This window comes from Ascaphus truei, chromosome 2 (assembly GCF_040206685.1).
Source record: "Ascaphus truei isolate aAscTru1 chromosome 2, aAscTru1.hap1, whole genome shotgun sequence".
Lineage (NCBI taxonomy): Eukaryota > Metazoa > Chordata > Amphibia > Anura > Ascaphidae > Ascaphus > Ascaphus truei.
Genome location: NC_134484.1, coordinates 275,917,468 through 275,938,826, shown reverse-complemented (window position 1 = coordinate 275,938,826; position 21,359 = coordinate 275,917,468). Strand labels below are relative to the sequence as shown.

Below are 21,359 nucleotides of genomic sequence, written 5' to 3'. Positions count from 1 at the left end.
CTCCCTCCCCGGAGGGAGGCCTCAAGCTAGCCAGTCCTGGCAGCTCGGTCTGTGTCACCCTTGTTCTTTCCACTCCAAGGACAGACTCTCAAAGACCACTAAATAGAAAGTGGCAATACCCTTAGTAGCTCCAGCAGGCACTGCCCCTGTGTCTCTTGATTGGACACAGAGCCTGGTGACCTGCCTTCACTGCCTCAGTGTACTGCCTGAAGTGGGGAAAACCCATGATTACTCCTGGCAAACCTGCCCTTATGCAGGGATTACTGCCAGGAGGAGGATAGAATAATAGCCCAAACCTGCCAGGGCTACATATATATGTAGCCCTTGAACCCCCTGGGTACTGAAACTACGCATGCTGCTTTTACCTGTGTGGCTAACAGGAGGCCCAAGCCTCTGCCACTGGGAGCCTGGGATACACTTATGCACGGTGCAGCGCCTCCACCGATAAGGGACCCCAGCGTGGTGGGACCATTCACTCACCGGAACCAACAAACAAAGTAAATGCACACAATTGTATATGAACAGTATTTACTAGGCCTGTATGTTTGCATATACCATAACACATTCACAGCATATAACTCATGGTATTACCCCACAATAATACCTCCCCGATGGAAACCCCAAAGTACTGGAGTGCCTGGGCACTTAACCCCTGAGTGTCCACAAGCCAGTCCTTCCCAAGATGTGTGTGTGGGATAGCGCACTTCCCTGTGTGTTGGGGCCCATTGGTGCACTTACTAATACCTCCCTTGTCTCAGTCCAGACCAGGACAAACAATGGGACTCCTCAGATCAACGCGTGGTTCCGCGCTGCAATCAGCTGCTTCTCTCCTGGGTGGATTCTTAGGCAGAAGTCCTCTGGAGGGGTCTCTCGACTGGAGTGTACCCCTATAAATAGTCTATATCAAGGAGTCTGTGTTGGCTCCTCTGCAACCAGCTGCACTCCCTCAGGCAATGTCCTGCAGCATCTCTCTCTATTGCTATAGTGGGAAGGGCTCCTATCCTAAGGCCTTTCCCTACAGCATACACATAGAGTACTTCTACTGTGGCTCAGGGGACTAACTGGGCCCTTGGGGTAACTTTTGGCCTAGTCCCTGGAGCACAGCTCCTTGGACACTACCTGCACCATTCAGGTCCCGGTCTTCACTGACTGTTTCCTGTCCCAGCATGCAATACTCTTTCCTCCCTTCCAAGAGCAACCTAGCCATCCCATTCGTTGTGGTGAGTCACATGGCAGCCTCTCCCTATGCATCATGGGAGTTGTAGTCTGTCTGCTGCCTATTTATCATTGGGACCGTGTGTTCATAGGGCATTGCGCATGCGCAACTCTAATAGCCGCCGCGGGGTGCCTTGCGCATGCACGAACCTGGAAGGCCCCTATCTGACGAACTGCTGCTTCTGCATGAACCTTTGCGCATGCGCACGCACGCAAAACATGGCGGCGCCCTGCGGAGGGAGCTGCCGGCAAGCCCCTCGCCCTCTCTGCAACATCCCCCTGCATCGGAGGTAGGGGGGGGGGGAACGGGAGAGCGGGGGGGACCTGGCTACATATACATACACACGCAGACAGTAGAGTGCCAGGAAAAGGGAAATGTCCCTTGATTCTTTCTCTAAAATACTTGCTACTGAGCTACTGAGTGGTCCAGTTTAATTTCATTTAAGGATAGCATTTGTTGTTGAAGATTGGGTAGGCTTGCATTTTCTCTGACATGTTAACACAGCATCACTTCATGTTTTATTAAATAAAGAAGATTTATTTATGTTTTTACGCTAATAGTGATGTTTCGGCAGTGTATCAGCAAATCAATCATTGTTCTTTAAAGAGTAGATGTCTGCTGACATGCTGAGTAAATGAGGAGATGAAAGTGACATGAAGCTATACTAACACAACTCATTGTAATACCTTCGGCCAAGTTTTGCTCCACTTAATAATTACCTCTGCATTATGGCATCTACCAAACTTTTATGAAGTGCTTTGACCTATTAATTAAACCACCTTTCACTTACAATATGCTGATAAAAATCAATAACTACAAAAGCGTCATATTTTTTATGAAAAATGTAAAAAAAAACAATAAGCCTACATTTAGCCTATAATAGTAATAATCCCCTCAGAACAGGGCATTTACTGGCCAATAAATGCCCTGTTCTGAGGGAATTATTACTTAAGTAATGTGTGTAAACAAAAAATAAAAATGATAGAAGTAAAATATAACCCCCTATAGATGAATAAAAATATTCCCTTGGACGAAAGATGATACTGGGATATGTATGTAACGATCTGGAATCTAATGCAATATCTCAAAACCCCAGTTACTGTAGTTCACGTGTTGAAAAATAAAGTGAAAATGGTAGTAAAAATAATAATTAAAAAAAAACACAGCTAATCATAAATGCTTGCACTTAAGTCCAAAAGTCCTAATAGATATAAAGTCCTATAGGCGTTTCAGGATGGTGTTGCAACTTCCAGGTCCTTTCACCATCTATAGAAACATATGCCTGGAAAAGAGGGCAAAACACCTCAAAAGTGTAAAAAAATCCCATTTTATTGGATAAAATAAAAGCATTAACACTTTGCAAAGAAACTTGGGACTTCAGCATAAAGTAGGCAAAATACATAAGGCCTAGAATACTGTACCTTGGGAATACAGCTAACAAATAAATATTACAGTATGGTTTTAAGCCATGTGCATCAATACTCCTTTTTTTAATAACATACATTTTAAAATATATTTTTCTTACTTTAAAAGCCTTTTCAATTCCTTTATACAAACATACTTTTAGAATACCTCTATGCAATATCTTTTATTATTTGTATTTTGTATTCTTTATCATGTGTAAGGTTGTCTTTGTGTTGAAGAAAAAGAGTTAACTTAAGTATACATATATTTTCTGTTTACAGTATGTGGTTCACTTTTGGTAAACAATCTGTTTATACCCAGTAATAAGTTTGTAGATACTAGGACACAGCGTTCCCAGTGTACCGTGCTCAACTGCAGGAAATCTTTAGATGTCCATTTGAAATAATGCCTCTATATGAGGGAAACAGGGAGACACCACTCTCTACAGATATATGGATATAAATGTGTCTCTGATTATATCTCCTGAAGTATGGGGGAACTGTATTATATTGGTGAGTGTCAGTGAAAAATCTCTGACCTCCCAGTAACACAGAATGTTGTATCCCCTCTGGAGAAAAGACAACAGTGAATGAATAGCCAGGCGTAATAAACGGATGGATGTACTCACAGTAGAGAGAAATCCTGTGTAGTGAGTCCCACGGCGTGCATCACGTTTGAGAAAGCAGCAACAAGATATCCTTGCGGAAAGAACGGAGCACAGCAAATGCAGTAAGAAGGGGGCTAGATACCGCTGTTAAAAATCCTTTATTCCATGGTAGACATCATGGCATGGGATATGTTAAAAATCTCGAACGCGTTTCGGGCCGTCGCCCTTTGTCAACGAGAATACTAAACAGACTGCGGTAGCCGCAGTCTGTTTAGTATTCTCGTTGACAAAGGGCGACGGCCCGAAACGCGTTCGAGATTTTTAACATATCCCATGCCATGATGTCTACCATGGAATAAAGGATTTTTAACAGCGGTATCTAGCCCCCTTCTTACTGCATTTGCTGTGCTCCGTTCTTTCCGCAAGGATATCTTGTTACCCAGTAATAAGGTCTAAATTAGTGGTACCGGAATTACCCGGTACCCGGCGTTACCCGGCACATTTCCATCTACCCGGACCCGGCAACTGAGAAGTGGGCTTGGCGCCGGGTAATGTCAGAGTACCTGAAAATCTAATTAGTTACCTTTCAGCCGGCGTGGGACAACAGGATTCTACAGCGGAAGTGCGGCGGCGGCCGGGAGCGGAGGAAGAGTGTGCGGAAGCGGAGGTGCGGTGGAGATCGGGAGCGGCGGCGGCTGGGAGTGGAGGTGCGGCGGAGATCGGGAGAGGAGGAAGAGTGTGCAGGAGCAGAGATGCGGGAGCGGAGGTGCGGCGGCGGCCGGGAGCGGAGGAGCGTGCGGGAGCAGCAGAGGAGCGTGCGGGAGCGGAGTAGGAGCGTGCGGGTGCGGAGGAAGAGTGTGCGGGAGCGGAGGTGCGGCGGCGATCGGGAGCGGAGGAGGAGCGTGCGGGAGCGGAGGTGCAGCGGCCGGGAACGGTGGTGCGGCAGTCGGGAGTGGTGGAGGTGTGGCAGAGATCGGGAGCGGAGGAGGAGCGGGCAGGAGTGGAGGTCTGGAGCAGCGGACGGGAGCGAAGGTCTGGTGCGGCGGACGGGAGCGGAGGTCGGGAGCAGCGGAGGTGCGGCGGACAGGAGCGGAGGAGCGGGCGGGAGCGGAGGTGCGGCGGAGGTGGTGGGGCGGGCAGGAGCGGATTTGGGTTGGGCAGGAGCGGAGGTGGGGTGGGCAGGAGCGGAGGTGGGGTGGGCAGGAGCAGAGGTGGGGCGGGTGTGTGGTGATCTGTGAACTGCAGGCATTAAGGAAACAAGCCGTGCGGTAAGGGTTTCCTGCTGTCCCCCGTCGGCCGGGAAACACTGTCACCAGGTAAGTGTCAAACCGGGTAGCCGGGTACCCGGCCAGGTAGAACCATTGATTTGGGCAGGGTACCCGTTACCCGGTGTTTTTTTTTTAAATAGCTACCCGGTACAACACAAGTCTAAATTACAGGGAGATTAAAGGACCTATTCTATAAGCCTTCATTAAAAAAAATCGCCGGGCCGTTTAATTCGCCAGTTTTTTGAGTGTTGCTATCACGGTATTCAGAAAGCCTCGATTACCTGTTTATAGCAAAATTCCCAAAACGGGCGAGTAGCCGGCAATGTGATGATCGCCTCTCTGAAAAGGCCTTACCCGGCGATTTCTTTCAGCTGCAGAGACAGCTGCACAGAGAGAACCGCCTCTCCCTGCGCAAATCTTGCCAACGATCAATTTTTTTTAATATATAATGTAATACCAGTGTAGATGAGCAGGGGGTCTGCGAGAAGAACAGTGTTGATTTCAGATCCGGGGACACCCTGGTTCCCGAGATACAGGCCCCGTTATGGGGTGCCGGTATCTCCTATGAATTTTATTCCCACAGTCACGTAACGGTGGGATTTTTTTTTTTATAACTTCAATTTTATAAGGTGATTCAGTACATACATGGTATCACAGCCCATTGGCTTCAATATAACCACCCCTTTCCTCTAACAAACGCGGGGTTTAACATACAGGACAAACAAGACATACTGGGAGATGAGACCACAGGGTAACCAGGGGGGAGGGGGAAGGAGGAGGGGGGGAGAGGGGGGGATGAGTGCGGGGCGATCTAATCGACGGTTGGGGGGCCACTACCTAACTGTCCCGTCTTCCTGACGGGTGTTTGGTTCTGACTACGCTGGGGAATATCTAAATTATCTATTCGGGGTTTCCCAGGATCCCTGAGTCCTTGCCTGCCTCTCTCTGTTACTGTCGCTATGTGGTCGTGGATCCGTTTAGTTACCGGAGAGCGCATTTCTAACTATCATTGCAAGATTGTGGCACTATCAACCCCCGGGATGTCTGTCTGGGCCAACCAGGGCGACCAAACTTTTAGAAACTTTGAGCCGGTGTCGTTAACTAAACTTGTCAACTATTCCATCTGGCAGACGAACCAAATTCTATTCCTGATTTTGGGCATTATTGGTATATCTGGTTGCTTCCACAATGCTGCGATCTCGCATCTGGTGGCGGTTGCCAAGTGTGTGATCAATTTATGTGTTGCGTTCGAGAACCCCTGGGTCCGCTTGCCCAATAAGAACAGCCATGGGTCCAGGGGGACCTCCACGCCTAACAGTCTTTGCAGCCAATCTCTAATCTCCGCCCAAATCGGAGCCACCTTCTTGCAAGACCACAGCATGTGGTGCAGGTCCGCTCTTTCACCGCACCGCTTTGGGCAGAGCGGTGAATAGCCTTTGACAAATTTTGATAGTTTAGTCGGGGTGTAGTACCAACGCATCAGGACTTTGTATGCGTTCTCCTTTAACGTGGTGCAGATAGAGCTTTTGGCTGCTGCCTGCAGGATCCTATCCCAGTCCTCGTCCTCTAATGTTTCCCCTAAATCCTCTTCCCACTGTCTCATGTAGCTAAGTCTGGGTTCGTCCTCTGTCCCTGGACAGACCACTTCCTTGTACATTCTAGAGGTTAGTCCCCTCGTGTCCGTACCTCTTGAACATATCTGCTCGAAATTTGTTCTGCAGGGCCTAATCGGGGCTATATTATAGAATGCCCTGATCTGGAGGTATCTGAAGAATTCAGCGTTAGGGATATTTTTTTCCTCTTTAATATGGTCAAAAGTTTTGATGAGTTTTCTGCCCTCTGATCTTTTAGTCGGAGATACCCTGACTGAATCCACCTTGCAAAGTTAGTTCTATCCATGCATTGAGCAAATTCTGGGTTGCCCCAAATGGGCGTCATCAAGGAGTTTGGCGTTGTGAGAGAACATCTAAATTTGGTAGCCTCCCAAGTCTTCAAGGAATTTAAAGTGGCTTGCAGCGGTATCCGCAATCCGGACCGTTTTTTTTTGGAGATCCAAATTAGGTTGTGCAGCTCTAGAGGTGCGCAACATGCTTTTTCCAGTGCCACCCACCTCCGTAAATTCGGGTCTGCGTGCCACTGTACAATTTGGCTTAATTGAGCTGCTTCATAATAGGCAAGCAAACAAGGCACCCCCAACCCCCCTCTCGAGGTCGGCCTCCTCAAGATGTCTTTTTTAATTCTCGGGCCCTTTTTGTTCCAGATAAACCTCGTTATTGTAGACTGTAGCGAGAGGACATCCTCTTTCAGCAGGGGGATTGGGAGGGCCTGGAAAAGGTATAGCACCCTTGGCAGGAGATTCATTTTCACGCTGTGAATTCTTCCGATCCAAGAGATGCCACACTCCGCCCATCTCCTGATATCCTCTCTTAGAGTCTTGAACAACTTGGGATAATTTGCCTTATACAATGCTTTGTATTCTTTTGTAAGATATACCCCTAGGTATTTGATCATAGAGGGTTGCCACTTAAAGTTAAAGTTTAGTCCAATTAATTTTTCTACTGGTTTAGGCAAATTTATATTGAGGGCTTCCGATTTGGCCTGGTTAATTTTGAACCCAGAAATTTGGTTAAATCTCCCTAGAATTGAGAAAACATTGGGCAGGGAGGTAAGGGGATTGGATAATGTCAGGATCACATCATCCGCGTACAGTGCCACCTTGTGTGTCTGATCTTCTAGTGAGATTCCCGATATGTCTGGGCTTCTTCTCACGTGTGCCGCCAAGGGTTCTATACACAGGGCGAACAGCAAGGGGGACAACGGGCAACCCTGTCTTGTGCCACTACGGATTTGAAATTGCTCCGATGGGAAGGCCTGATGTCGCACCCTCGCCTCCGGCCCCTTGTACAGTGCCATAATGGCTCCCAAGAGACGTCCCTCAAAGCCAAATGCCTCTAGCGTCCCCCTCAAATAGGGCCAATCGATCCTATCAAAGGCTTTTTCCGCATCCAGACTCAATACCATTGACGGAATGTTTTGTTTTTTTGCCAGATCAATCAAGTCAATTATTTGTCTGGTATTGTCTGCCGCTTGCCTTCCTCCGATAAACCCCACCTGATCTGGATGAATCAACCTGGGGAGGACAGTACCCACTCTATTCGCTATGAGCTTGGAGAAAATTTTGATGTCCGTATTAATTAAGGAGATGGGCCGGTAGCTCCTGCAGTCCGCCGGGTCCTTCCCAGGTTTATGGATCAGGGAGATAGACGCCTGAAGCATCTGAGCTGGGAACGAGGCCCCTTCTAAGACCGAATGAAAGAGTTTTAGCATATGCGGGGCTAGTATTTTCACATATTTTTTATAATATAAGTTTGAGAAGCCATCTGGGCCGGGCACCTTGGCTGGGTAACGGTGGGATTTTAATGCATAGGAGATACCGGCACCCCATAACAAGGCTTGTATCTCAGGAACCAAGGGGTCCCCGTACCACAAATCAACACGGTTCTGCTCCGGGGACCCTCTGCTCCTCTACACTAGTATTACATATTTATATTAAAACAGTTTCATTACCTTAGCGGCTAGCTGCTAAGGCAATGAAAGGGTTAATCATTAATAGCCTGTTTCTTGGAGTAGTGGAGGTGGATGACGGGGTAGTAGTCCCCAGGGTGGGTGGTTAGGCCTCTCTGGAAGGTTGGAAGAGGAGTCAACCCCTACACTACCATAATGGTGGGAACCGCTATGGTAATGAAGGGGTTAACTAGTCCCGCTACCCTCCGGAAGGCCCGAACACCCACTCTTGGGGCTACTACCCCTGTCACCCAATACCTTTACCCCCAAGAAATAATAATAAACACAACACCTCTACTACCCACCTCCTCTACCCCCAACTAACCCCCACAACACATACAGTACATTAATGGGCAAAATAACTATTATCCAGATATGGATAATAGCTAATTTTCACATTATAAAATCAAACATTAGCCAGCCAGCATAAAGTAACTAAACCTTTCTACTTACTCCTGCCATCATGAGGGGCGTCCTCATCAGCATACTGCAAGTCCATGTCCTCCGTTGCCAGCAAGAGTACAAGAAAAAATACAATCTAATGGCCCCTAACCCCTTAATCACCGTAGCGGTTAATAACCACTATAGGAATGAAGGTGTAAAGACTTTACAGCTTGATAAAGTGCATTTAAGTGCGAAACGCATAGGTGGTGCATTTACTTACCTGTGTCCATGTGACATTAATAAATGTGATTTTTTTTATTGGAGTCATCTGGAGATCATGATTTTGTGAACTTTTTCTACTTACACTCACTTGGAACTCAAGGGGAGGCACTAACTTGCAGACACATTGTGGCATCGGTATGTCTACTGTGTTATCTGCCCAGTGTTTGTAAAATACATTGTGATATATACTTAGTTTGATTTTTATCCAACATGGACAATTTACAATGGTCTACTTTCTACATGTATCATTTATAGTAAACTATTGCATTGTATTAGATCAGTGGGTAGGGTAGTGGAAGATGGGAAGGGAAAGAGAGAGTGACATTGGGTGCATGGGAGAGTGACATGGGGGGGGGGTTACATGGAGAGGGAACTGGGAGTGGGTGACATTGGGTGAGAAAACATGAGGTGATGAGCAGAGAGGTGGGCTGCATGTTAACCACCAATGTATTATTAGATCATTTAAAAAAAAAAAAAAAAAAAAAATATATATATATATATATATATATATACATATATATATATATATATATATATATATATATATATACATATATATATATATATATACATATGTATATATATATATATATATATATATATATATATATATATATATGTATATATATATATATATATATACAGTGTTCCACAAACCTATACATTTGCTCGCCCCGGGCGAGTGGATTTAACCCCCGGGCGAGTAAATATTGGCCCAAGCAGCACACGTTTGGTACTAGGTGGCGAGTAGATTTTTTTGTGTGGCGAGTAGATTTTTTGGTGATTTGTCAACCACTGTATATATATATATACTTTATTACTAGCAACCAGTTCATTATAATATTTTTGTGACTTATTTATTCACTGTATTTGGAAAAAGGAGACATAAATAAAAGCTATATAAAAAGGTAATTAAATATGAGACAAAGGCAGGTGAAATAACTCAGAGAGGGCACAAAACAATCTTTATTTACCACCCCCAAAGCATTACTTACTTCCTAAAAAGTGCTTATTTTCCTTTGAATAAATAGTTTCTAGTATAATTGACTAGAAAAAAATGGCAGTCAAAGTTCAAATGGTCAGTATCATATAAGATTATTCAATATAATATGTAATGTAATATTTTATATACATAACACTTCTACAACTTTTTTTGTATAACTTTAATGCACTGCAGTTGGCAATCAATGTCTTTATTTGTATTTTGAGTAACAAAGTAGCAGCAAACTATTTTTTTCTGGCCCTGATCCTGTGTTTGTTTTGAGTGGGTTGGACTGCATTTAAACAGAGATAACATACAGTATAACATGACACTAGCCTTGAGTCGCCATCGTTAAGTAGTTTAAGTTGAATGATTTTGTTGCTGTTGTATACAGTACATAAACAGTGTGCCTTAACAACACTAGATCATTTTAGCAAAGCTACTTCAATGGATAAGATTCAAGAGGGCAGAATCAATGTTCGGTATTGCATTGCTGTGCCATTCATTTGACTATTTATAGTACTCTCAGTCCTATGCTGTGGTTCTATCTAGTAAAGAAGCATAGGCAGTGAAAACAGCTTAATGCTATTGGGCACCATTTCCGAGGAAGTGTCTGATTCTATTCAAATTAACTTTTAATAAGTGTGCCCTTTGCTCTTTGTACTGTAGACTTTCTTATTCTTTCATTTGCTCTGTGGAAGCAGAGTCCACCAACATGTTCAGGTCTGGTAGGAGACAACTTTGGAAACAAAGCGTTACTAGAGTTTTGAAGGTAAGGAGGCAGTGCTTTTCACATTATTTAATGCCTTGAGCCAGAGTATATTCTGTACATGGGTTTGTCTACAATATATTCTGTATATAGGTTTAGCATGTCTTTAATTGTTAATATACTGCACTTGTTAATTGTTAATATTGTTGCTCTATTTGGAGAATTAGACTCAACACACCATTTCAAGTCTATAGAAACTATATTGATAGAAGTACTTATATAATGAAGACTTGTATAATGAGGCATGAATTATGATTGTGTTTGACTTAAATTGCTAATAATGCATTTAGAATTATTTGCTAGACTGTTATCATTTGCACAATATTACCTCTTTAGTAAATTAGCTTCATTTGTAACATGGATACATTCATTTTTACAAGGAACCACTACACTGTACTGTACAGTATACAGACATCAGTGAAATTTGCACAGCTGTGATAGGATTTTTAGAACCGAATTGCTTTATTACTTGCCTTCAACTGGATTATTTGTGATTATTCAAAATGTTAAGGAAATTATTCTAATACAGTATTGTATTGTAATATCTACTGATTAACTTGTTTAAAAGAATGTATTTTATAAAGCACTATGTATTTTCAGTGGTAAAGATTTGCACAGCAGTTGAACCTGTTCTGCAGGTCCTGTGTATTGTCCACAGGGGATAAAGGTATTTAATCGGTACACTTCCACACTTTAAAAAAAAAAAAAAAAAAGTGTACAATGACTTTAAGGTTGCTATACTGTTTTATAGCTCATTTGTAAATTTAAATATGGCAATTTAGCTTTTTCAAATTTTGACAAATTGACTGTTATAATTTAACTACCGTATTCTGTAGGGAATTTCAACTCTGCATATTTCTGTGAACAGAAGCTCGGAATGTAATTTATTTACTTGCACCTCTATATTTTGTCTCTGGAGCTCTGGGGAAGAGGTACTGTAGCTGAATTCATGAAACCCAATATTAAGAGATTAATATGTTCAATATATCAAACTAAGGAAGAAGAGCCGAAAGGTAATTTATGTTGCTCTCTGCACCACACTTTAGTGGCAAGAGAATTGCAACTGTGAATGCAATTACTTCATTATATTGGCTTTTAAAATATTTAAAAACAGAGTACAGTATATTGAAAAAATCCGTGTCTCCGTTCTGACCCCTAGTCAATGTAGTCAGACGACATGAATGTAATATTAGTGAAAAGAAAATATCAACAACTCAAGTTATTTTTTCCTCTAGTACTATGTGTGTGTATGTGTGTATATATATATGTATATATATATATATGTGTGTGTATATATGTATATGTATGTATATATATATATATATATATATATATATATATATATATGTATATATATATGTATATATATATATGTATATATATATGTATATATATATATGTATGTATATATATATATATGTATGTATATATATGTGTATATGTGTATATATATATGTGTATATGTGTATATGTATGTATATATATGTATGTATATATATGTATGTATATATATGTATATATATATATATGTATATATATATATATGTATATATATATGCAGTGGTTGACAAATCACCAAAAAATCTACTCGCCACACAAAAAAATCTACTCGCCACCTAGTACCAAACGTGTGCTGCTTGGGCCAATATTTACTCGCCCGGGGGTTAAATCCACTCGCCCGGGGCGAGCAAATGTATAGGTTTGTCGAACACTGTATATATGTAATCACCACTACTATTAAGGTTATGGTGGGTAGAAAAAAGTGACAAAAACCCTACACAGTAAAGCATAAAGCAACTGTAAATATTACTGTATGTTCATTTGCATGTCTTAGACAGGTCTGCAACCCTGTCTTCCCCATTGTCACCCAGCATACAGCACTTCCACTGCAGCAAGGGATTCTGGGAAATGACATGCAAATGAGCACTCAGTGCCACCTTTTGTCTCAAGCTCGTATTACACAAGCCAATCCTCAAGCCAATGCATGCTGTTTTAAACACAGCTTTTAGACAAAGGCTGGGATGAGATGCAAAGCCATTAAACCCACTCACAGACATGTTTCAACCTTGATGGGTGTCAACAGGTATCATGATGGGTATCATCAGTGTGAGGTTGGTCTTAATGTCATTCTGTCATTTCCCAGAATCCCTTGCTGCAGTGGAAGTGCTGTATGCTGTGTGACAATGGGGAAAGACAGGGTTGCAGACCTGTCTAAGACATGCAAATGAACATACAGTAATATTTACAGTTGCTTTATGCTTTACTGTGGAGGGTTTTTGTCACTTTTTTTTACCCACCATAACCTTAATAGTAGTGGTGATTACCTAGTCTAGTCTCAAACCTGCTTTGCCATTAAGACCAACCTCACACTGATGATACCCATCAAGGTTGAAACATGTCTGTGAGTGGGTTTAATGGTTTGCATCTCATCCCAGCCTTTGTCTAAAAGCTGTGTTTAAAACAGCATGCATTGGCTTGAGGATTGGCTTGTGTAATACGAGCTTGAGACAAAAGGTGGCACTGAGTGCTCATTTGCATGTCATTTCCCAGAATCCCTTGCTGCAGTGGAAGTGCTGTATGCTGGGTGACAATGGGGAAAGACAGGGTTGCAGACCTGTCTAAGACATGCAAATGAACATACAGTAATATTTACAGTTGCTTTATGTATATGTATATATATATATATATATATATATATATATATTTTTTTTTTTAAATCAAGATGGAACAGTTGCACAGATCTGATCCTGACGCTACAAAGTTTCATGTTCTGTCTTTAATTCAATATTTATTGGATACTGCAAAAAGTACTTATGTAAAGACACTTTGTGAACCAGCAAAACTTTGTTAGAGATCTGTACTAGAGATGTACGAATGTCTTCAACATGCGTAGAACATTTTGGCAGTTTTGGGAATTTTTACACTTTTCACCAGAATTGAGTGAAAATGGCAGCACATGACCTTACACATTGCATTTTAATACTTGGCAAATCTTTATTTTTTTTAATGCAAAGGTCAAAATCAAACATGGTACAGTCAGAAATTAAAAGTAGAAAAATATAAAGGTCTCTTCACAAATCGTGACAACATGTTTCAAGAAACAGTACTTGTTTGTTGCCTTTATTTGTTGTACAGTAACTGTGAACCAATATATATTTTCAAACAATTTGTTTTAAGTCAATAAAACACATAGCTAGGAATCATTTGTCAGAATTAAAAGCCAAAGGCTTTCAACGGATAAACTTGCTTATTTTTCAAGCCTAGACTTGCTGAAAGGAAGGGCTAATTCTTGGCAAATAGTCCATATCTTCCAAGACCAGATACAGAACATGCATTGATGTTTGCTCTATAAGATAATGTACAAAATAAAATTTGACACCATAGCTTTCTATTTTATTTAATTTAGATCAACTTTGTGCATTTTCTTTATCTTAACGTTTAGGAAAATAGAGCCACCCATTTTCTCCAAGCATATCATAAACAGTTTTATTTGTATACAGTCACAATATAGATAATCGGTTCATTACAAAGCCATGTCATTTATAATATGTATCTAAAAAGCAGGGGCATTATATACAATAGGAACAGACGTTATGTTCCTGGAGTTAAACGTGTATACTCAAAGCTAATTATATGCAACTTCCGAAATGCATCTCATTTGCATAGGGTTAAGGTCACATTACTGTAGCATAATATTGCATAATATTACATTACTTTTCAATAAAGTGAAGTTAATTATGTTTTAGCATTACCCAATATAGGGTTGCACAAATCTTTCTCCTTGAACCTCTCCCTGCTCTCCCCTCCTGCTCGCGCCCCCCCCCCCTGCTCAGTTCCGGCGTCAAATGACGCCACGGGGGTGATGCAACATCACGTGACCCCGCGGCGTCATTTAACACTCGGTTGCCATGGCGATGTGTCGCTGGAAGCCAATGTAAGTGAAGTTACAGAGGCCTCGCACAATCCCCGGCATTTAATTTAAATGCCTTCAGGGAAGCGCAGGGCTTCTGTAACTCTGTAACTGCCGCGCCCCCCAGTTTGCAAACCTAAAATAGGTATTTGACTGGAGTGGAGAGATGGGGAGAGGAGATGGAAATAACAACAGGAAATAATGTTGTTATTTTTATTATGCCTAACCGCGGCATGACAGTCATCGAGACACATCAAGCTTAGTTATGACTTAAAAAACTTGGCGTTAACTCCCCGCGTTAACCTTAACTGTTTTTAGTAATGCTATGATAATATCTAATTTTCATGTCATTATTATTCAATTCTGTTATAGTTAACTAAATACTTTTTATGGAAGCATGCATGGCTAAACATTGTAATTGTCCTTTGAAGATACGCCATTAGTGTTAACTGGAGATGTGCAAATGTTTCGCAGCACTTTGTAAACCATTCGATATTGACCCTTTGTTTCACGGGTAACATTTTCCAAGCATTTTTAAGTCCTATGAAGTAGAGTATTGTGTTATACTGTATATCTCCCAAAACACCCATATACACACCAGAGGTAGCTGAGATTCCTGGGAAGTAAGAATATTTGCAAATTCAAGTTGGCTTATTGCTTCTCCAATGCCTCTGAATGAGTCTCAAATTGCTGGGAAATTTTGCAGCTTCCTGCAGCATACTGTATAAGATTAATATGATTTTTATTTAATTTTTTGCCCTGTAAAGCTTGGCAAAATACTTTGCGACACTGCAAATTTTTGAAGAAAATTCGCAAATAATTTCACACAGATTCGCACATTTCTAGTCTAAACATGATGTTCAATTAGGATAACATCAAGTTAAGTGACTTAACTGAGCTTTGTGACCCTGGTCCTTGGAATGGGTAAAATTCAAAAGCTGTAAGCCTTTAATTACTTCTTAAATGATGCCCAAATGATGACAGATGTCTGACAGGATTTCTCAAATGGATTATTGCGAATGATTTCTTACAGGAGATGTTCCCATGGGATACAGAAATCAATACTCTAAAACAGTGGTGGAAGTGGCTTAAAAAAAGTGCTGAATTTTATAAATATTTTAGCATAATCTGTTATAATAAGGAAAGGAAAAATGCTTTCTATTGTAAATCTGTGTTTTGTTTAAATAAAGTAAAATTGTACATATGTAAATAAAAAGTAGTGGTGGGTGTAATGAAATTATTTTTAGTCCTTGCAACCTAGTAACATCATACTTCAACCCTTGCTCCTAAAACTATTTGCTGACTAAGTAGTCATTATTAGAATTTGCTAACTTACAAAATTGGGTTGCAAATGTTTTGCAATATTTCAAATAAAGCTCAATCAAACTTTAAAACATAACATTTTGGTCCAATTTCACCAGATAATCTATTTTAAAAAAATGAATAGGCCTTTTTCTTAGCAGCAAAATTAGCTAAATCATTAGAAAATCTTTTGATTTTTTTTTCGAAATGTCACTATTTTTAGAATTCTTCAAAAGCATAAAAATGCAAAAAAACAAAATTTGAACATTGTAAAAAAATTTGCATGTCTACTTTGCATTCTTATATTCTGTCTGAATATAAATTGGTTTTAGTTTACATTGACGACAGGTTAAATCCTTTTTGTTTTGCAAAAAAGGCCATTTAAGAAACGTAATTAATAAATTACTGTAAGTAAATGCAATTAGGCTTATGGCAAATATTCTTTGGAAACAATGAATATTTTTTTTTATTGAGAATTCCCATTGGGAGAGAGCTTGTTGGTCCACCCTGTCCCTAATAGAAGGCCAGAAAACATATGAAGGGAGTGGAGAACTTTGTGTAAACTCCTATTCAGCACATAAGTATGTCAGACAAAAGGAAGTCGCTGAAAGAAATCAAACCTCTTCTACAATAAGCCTCTGATTACCATGTTTACACACTAACTTCAATCTATTATTGTTAAGTAATAAGCTGTAAAGGACAGGGTTTTAACTTGCATTTAATGCCCAAGGTTAAAACAGTGAACCCATCTGGGCATTCATGGTCAAATATTGCCCTGTACAGAGTAGATTATTACTATTATAGGCTATATTCTTATTGTTTTTGGGAATTAAAATTAAACAAAAATTAACATTGGCCGGCCCACCCCCCTTGCTTCTCCCGTACTCCAGATTTTCGATGCATTTAGCATATCATATAAAATACTCCAAGCAGGGCCACCGACAACTTTCACGGGTTCCCAGGACTAGAGTTTTAACCTCGTCCCCTCCCCCCCCCCATCGTCGTCTTTGCAACGCACACTTCCCCATGTGTATCTTTCCCCTTACTAACAATCTCCTTCTCGCTCACTCTCTCCATGTATTTCTTCCCCCCACTCACTCTCTGCTCCCCATTCACTCTCCCCATGTATATTTTCCCCCCACTCACCCCCATATATTTCTCCTCATGTATTTTCCCCCATGTATATCTTCCTCCCACACTCTCTCCCCCCCATGTATTTTGTTCCCTCCCTAACTCTCCCTCCATGTATATCTTCTTTCCATGTACATCTCTCCTGCATGTATTACTTCTCCTCTCATGTATTTCTCCATCCCCACTCATTCTCCCCCACTTTCTCTGTCCCTCTTCCCCCTCTGTAAAAATATTATCTTCGGGGGAAAACTGCCCTATATTCATCAAGGAAAAGGAATCCAAAAAAAGACTCAGGTAATTGGCCATTCAACATTACTTTGGGTAATTATTACAAGATTGGGGTAATTATTTTCTGATATTTATGAAATTAAAAGAAAAAAACCCAGCAAGGTTAGATTGTTTTCATGGGAGATTATTTACATTTGGCCATTTTTTGTATTACAGCAAAAGTTGAAAGAAGAAAAGGAAGCAAAGCGAGCTCAGTTAGACGGCAGGCATGACTATATTTTTGAGATTGTTGCTTCTTGTGTAGATTTGGAGAAGACGGAAGTGGAAGATGCTATTCTGGAGGGTCATCAGGTCTGTAAATCAGTTTTAAATCAACAGAACATACAGTACTTGTTGCAACATGAAAAGATCACAGCAACAAACAAGGACTTTGGGGCAATTTCAGTTGGCTAAGAACACTGTTATTCTGTTAAACAATAGCTAGATACTATATTTCAGATATGTCTCCTTTCTTTTAATAATCTCAATAACATTTGCCCTTCAATATGTTCTGTGCACTATAGTGTTTGCTACACATGGAGCTTTTATGTTTAATCTACGCTTTACATGACTTTACTTAGTCAGCATTGTCATTATGTTGAAAGTCCTTCAAAGGGGAGTACATTATTACACATTGTATACAGTTCCAAGATAAATATACAGTAAATAAAAATACCACTTGTGGTGCATTTGCATGTCTCAGACAGGTATGGAACTCTGTCTTTCCCTATTATCTCTTTGCATACATTGCTTCCACTTCAGCCAGGGGTTCTGGGTAATGACATTGAAATAAGCACAGTGTGGCACTTTTCTTCTTATCCATTTCAACATGGACCCCTATAAGCTTATGCCTGCCATATTACACAGCTTTTAAACACAGCCTGGCTTAAAGAAGTGGATAGCCAGTAAACCTATCCACAAACAGCTGTTTCAACCTTAAAATCTGAGTTAATGAAAGTATAGTGCATAACAGCCCTGTCAAGATTTACACATTAGAGTTGTGTCTTTAACACTCTCACACAGGATGAGGTAAAATCTCATGGTGCTGGGAGACCACAGAGACACAGTTCTAACCCCGTAGCTGACATCACAAACCTTGCCTCCATCCATCATATTTTCCTCCCTCAGCAGGCACTGCTCCGGAGGTGAGGAGAGGTCTCGCGCAAATCTCACACATGTGAGACCTAGTCCTAGACTCTGGAGTGTTAGTGCACCATGGTTCTAAATGTGTTTACGATTTACAAACATTTATTTTAGTAATCTATCTTTAATGCTTCTGCCAAAGATAAGGCTATGGATAATGTTTACAAAATGGCGCTATTTCATAGGACACCTTGAAGTGCTGGAGGACACCTTAAGGCCCATTCAGTTGTGTACTACAGTAGTTACTGATTAATTTAGCAGGAAGAAAGGACATGATGTGGTAGACTACTAGCCATTATCAACTGATAAACTGAACTGATTCCTGTAGAAAGATCTCTTTTGAGTATTTCACCATGACCCCATCACATTGTTAAACAATTATAGATTTTTATTTTCAAATTTAGGCCAGGAAATAAGAAATTATAAGCATTGTACTGTAATAGAAAGATTCAGACACTGGTGCATAAAATTATAAATATCCTATTAAAATTGTTAATGTGGTATGGATAATAGTTCAAAAGAAATGACATTAATTTTTCTAATTCCATTTAGTCATTAGCACAAACAAAAATGATGTCGGAAAGAATAAAGCATATTTCCTGGTTTCACATTCCTGATTGTACATCAGTGATACCTTTGTTTATTTCTCTTTAGACATTTTGAAAAACTTTTTGAAATGTCCACATTTAAATAAATCTTTTTTTTTTAAACTAAAATATGTATGTTCTAATACAACAATACAACTTATTATAATCAATTTACAAAAATGACAACCATTTTGTCACGGAATACAACAAATATGTAGTTAACCGCATTCTTTTGTTCCTGAGACAGATTGAGCGTATTGATCGGTTCTTTGCAGTTGGCGGACTTCGTCACATTATGTTTTACTACCAAGATGTGGAGGCAGCTGAACCAGGTAAATTAATGTGAACATTACTTGTGCATCATTATTTCTTATTGTTTGTATTCATTTTAAACTTAGGGATATTTCTTGTCATATAAATGAAGGAAGGGTGACTTCTGTGATGATGAAAAATAACAACTGTAAGTAAGATGCATAGAAAGGAATACTATTTTAAATCCCAATTTGAAAATCTTAATTGGTTGGGCAAGGCTTTTCAGTAGCTGTTCGGCAACCCTAGCCAGAATATTAACTAAATAAGAATATATACATATCAGGTACATAATGTATGTATATGTATATTTACAGTGTATATACGGTATTAAAAAAACAAGTACTCAATACCGTTCTGTGGCTAACGAAATGCTTTTATTTGGGCGAGCTTTCGAGATGCACTGATCTCTTCTTCGGGCGGAAATAGCCGTGTTAGCTAGTTGCGATAGTGCAGAAAAAATTAGTACTTCAGTATTAGGTGATACTTTTTTTTTTATTTGGACTTACAATTTATATCATAGGACAAGCTTTCGAGAGTGTTTCTCTCTTCCTCGGGTCAGCAATACTGATTAACAAAGGATTCTGTGGCTAAAATAGAGATTAGGAAAGGAGAAAAAAGAAAAATAACAGATGTAAATAATGTAGTGTGTGAGTTTGGCTACTTCATTTTCTCTTAGAGGCTGGGAGGATGCTGCTCCCCAGGATACAGTTCGGGGTAGACGGCCCCCTCACGTGTTGCAGTATTTGAGGATCTATTGGGACGCTGTCCATCTGACAGTTAAGGATTCAATGTTATATCTGTGTGTTATTTAAAGTTAGTAACTGGCTTACCCAGTCAACATTGCAGATTGGGATATGCTGTGAGTTAGACTCATGACAGAAGTAGATGTTATTTTTATGATTTCTTTTGTTTCTTAAAGTGACGGTATTTAAACATTTTAGTGTCACTAATGGAAAAATAAACCGCTGAAGGTTAAGGGCTGAGTGCGTCTTGTGTGTATACACGTGTTTGTCCTCCTTTTCTACAAATTAAACCCTAGAAGACTGTGTCGTGAAGTGCCTGGGCAAACGGCAGCGCTACACAATGGTAGCCGTTTGCCACAGTGCGACACATACGACACGTGGTACACTACATTCCCTCATGTACCTCATGTACCTCCTGGCAAATGTTTTTAGGATTAATAAAAAATTGCAAAATATAAAAATAAATCTTGTTCACACGTGCTTTAATATATTAGGAGTAGACATAATAAATGTTAAGTTTTAAATTAGCCACGGTGTGCATCACAAAAGTGCTTCTTGTTAGAGACTGGCTGCTAATACCAGCCTTCTATTTCTCCAAGAGCATCTTTTCGTGAGTTCAAATTTGCTGCTGCTGTTTTGGCGCTTGGAATCTCTGTGAATCTGAGGTCCGGATTGGCTGCTGAGTTTCTTATAGTATCAGATTCATTCATGAAATACTACAACCAATCCGAGCCTGGGAACTTTACAACCAGCCAATCAGAGGGCTGCCAGTCTTCCAAGGCCGGGCAAGCAGTTGTTCTGAATGTAACGAGGGCATGCGCGAGTTTGCCACCTTAGCCTCTTGTTATTCAGAAGCCACCCGCTGGGTTAGGTGCCTCCGTCTAGGAAGGCAAATGCTGGCTGCGATGGCTGGCATTATTGCCCGGACGAGGGTACTCCACCTAACCATCCTGCCCAAATGGCATTAACACCTATAGCAACATTTGTGACTTTGAAGTACGGACCTAGGACAGACTCAGTGGCACCACAAATTGGTAGCCCACTAGCCCCCCTCATCAGAGTACCGTCTTTAAAAGTCCCAGCTTATAAGTATAATACATTTACAACATGTCAGTTTAATAAAAATAAACTTTTACACTTTTTACCTTGTATAAATTTTTTGGCTATGGCGGGTAGCATCGGAATGTATACTTTATTCCCACGAGCCATATCCCTCATTCACTGTAAACCTGACTTAGACTGTAAAAACGTTATAGCCCCATTGGCTATGAAACATAAAAAATATTTACCATTTTTCTTCTAAGTCCTGAAGAGAAATTAAAAGATGCTTAGCTGCAATCCCAGAGCTGTAGCTCCTTCCCTTAAGGAAACCTAATTTTCTTTAGAACCAAAAAAACACTTACACACTTCCAGGTCTGTACCTCTTTCCTTTACTGAAACTAGGACTTAGGTTTCCTAAAACCTCTCGCAACTTAATATACTGTTGGA

At 40.6% G+C, this 21,359-nt stretch overlaps 1 protein-coding gene across 4 annotated transcripts in view; it reads left to right on the top strand.

Annotated features, from left to right (window-relative positions):
• Positions 1-21,359, top strand: part of DNAH5 (dynein axonemal heavy chain 5) — a 463,741-nt gene that overhangs the window by 145,646 nt on the left and 296,736 nt on the right. For 2 of the 4 annotated variants that reach the window (XM_075586255.1, XM_075586254.1), the window contains exons 1-3: positions 10,104-10,479; positions 17,264-17,398; positions 19,064-19,148. In XM_075586255.1, the coding sequence (XP_075442370.1) occupies positions 10,423-10,479; positions 17,264-17,398; positions 19,064-19,148 (277 nt within the window). In that variant the 5' untranslated portion in view covers positions 10,104-10,422. Of the gene's footprint in view, positions 1-10,103; positions 10,480-17,263; positions 17,399-19,063; positions 19,149-21,359 lie in introns of those variants that run through there. The other 2 variants (XM_075586253.1, XM_075586252.1) reach the window with 1 other exon arrangement.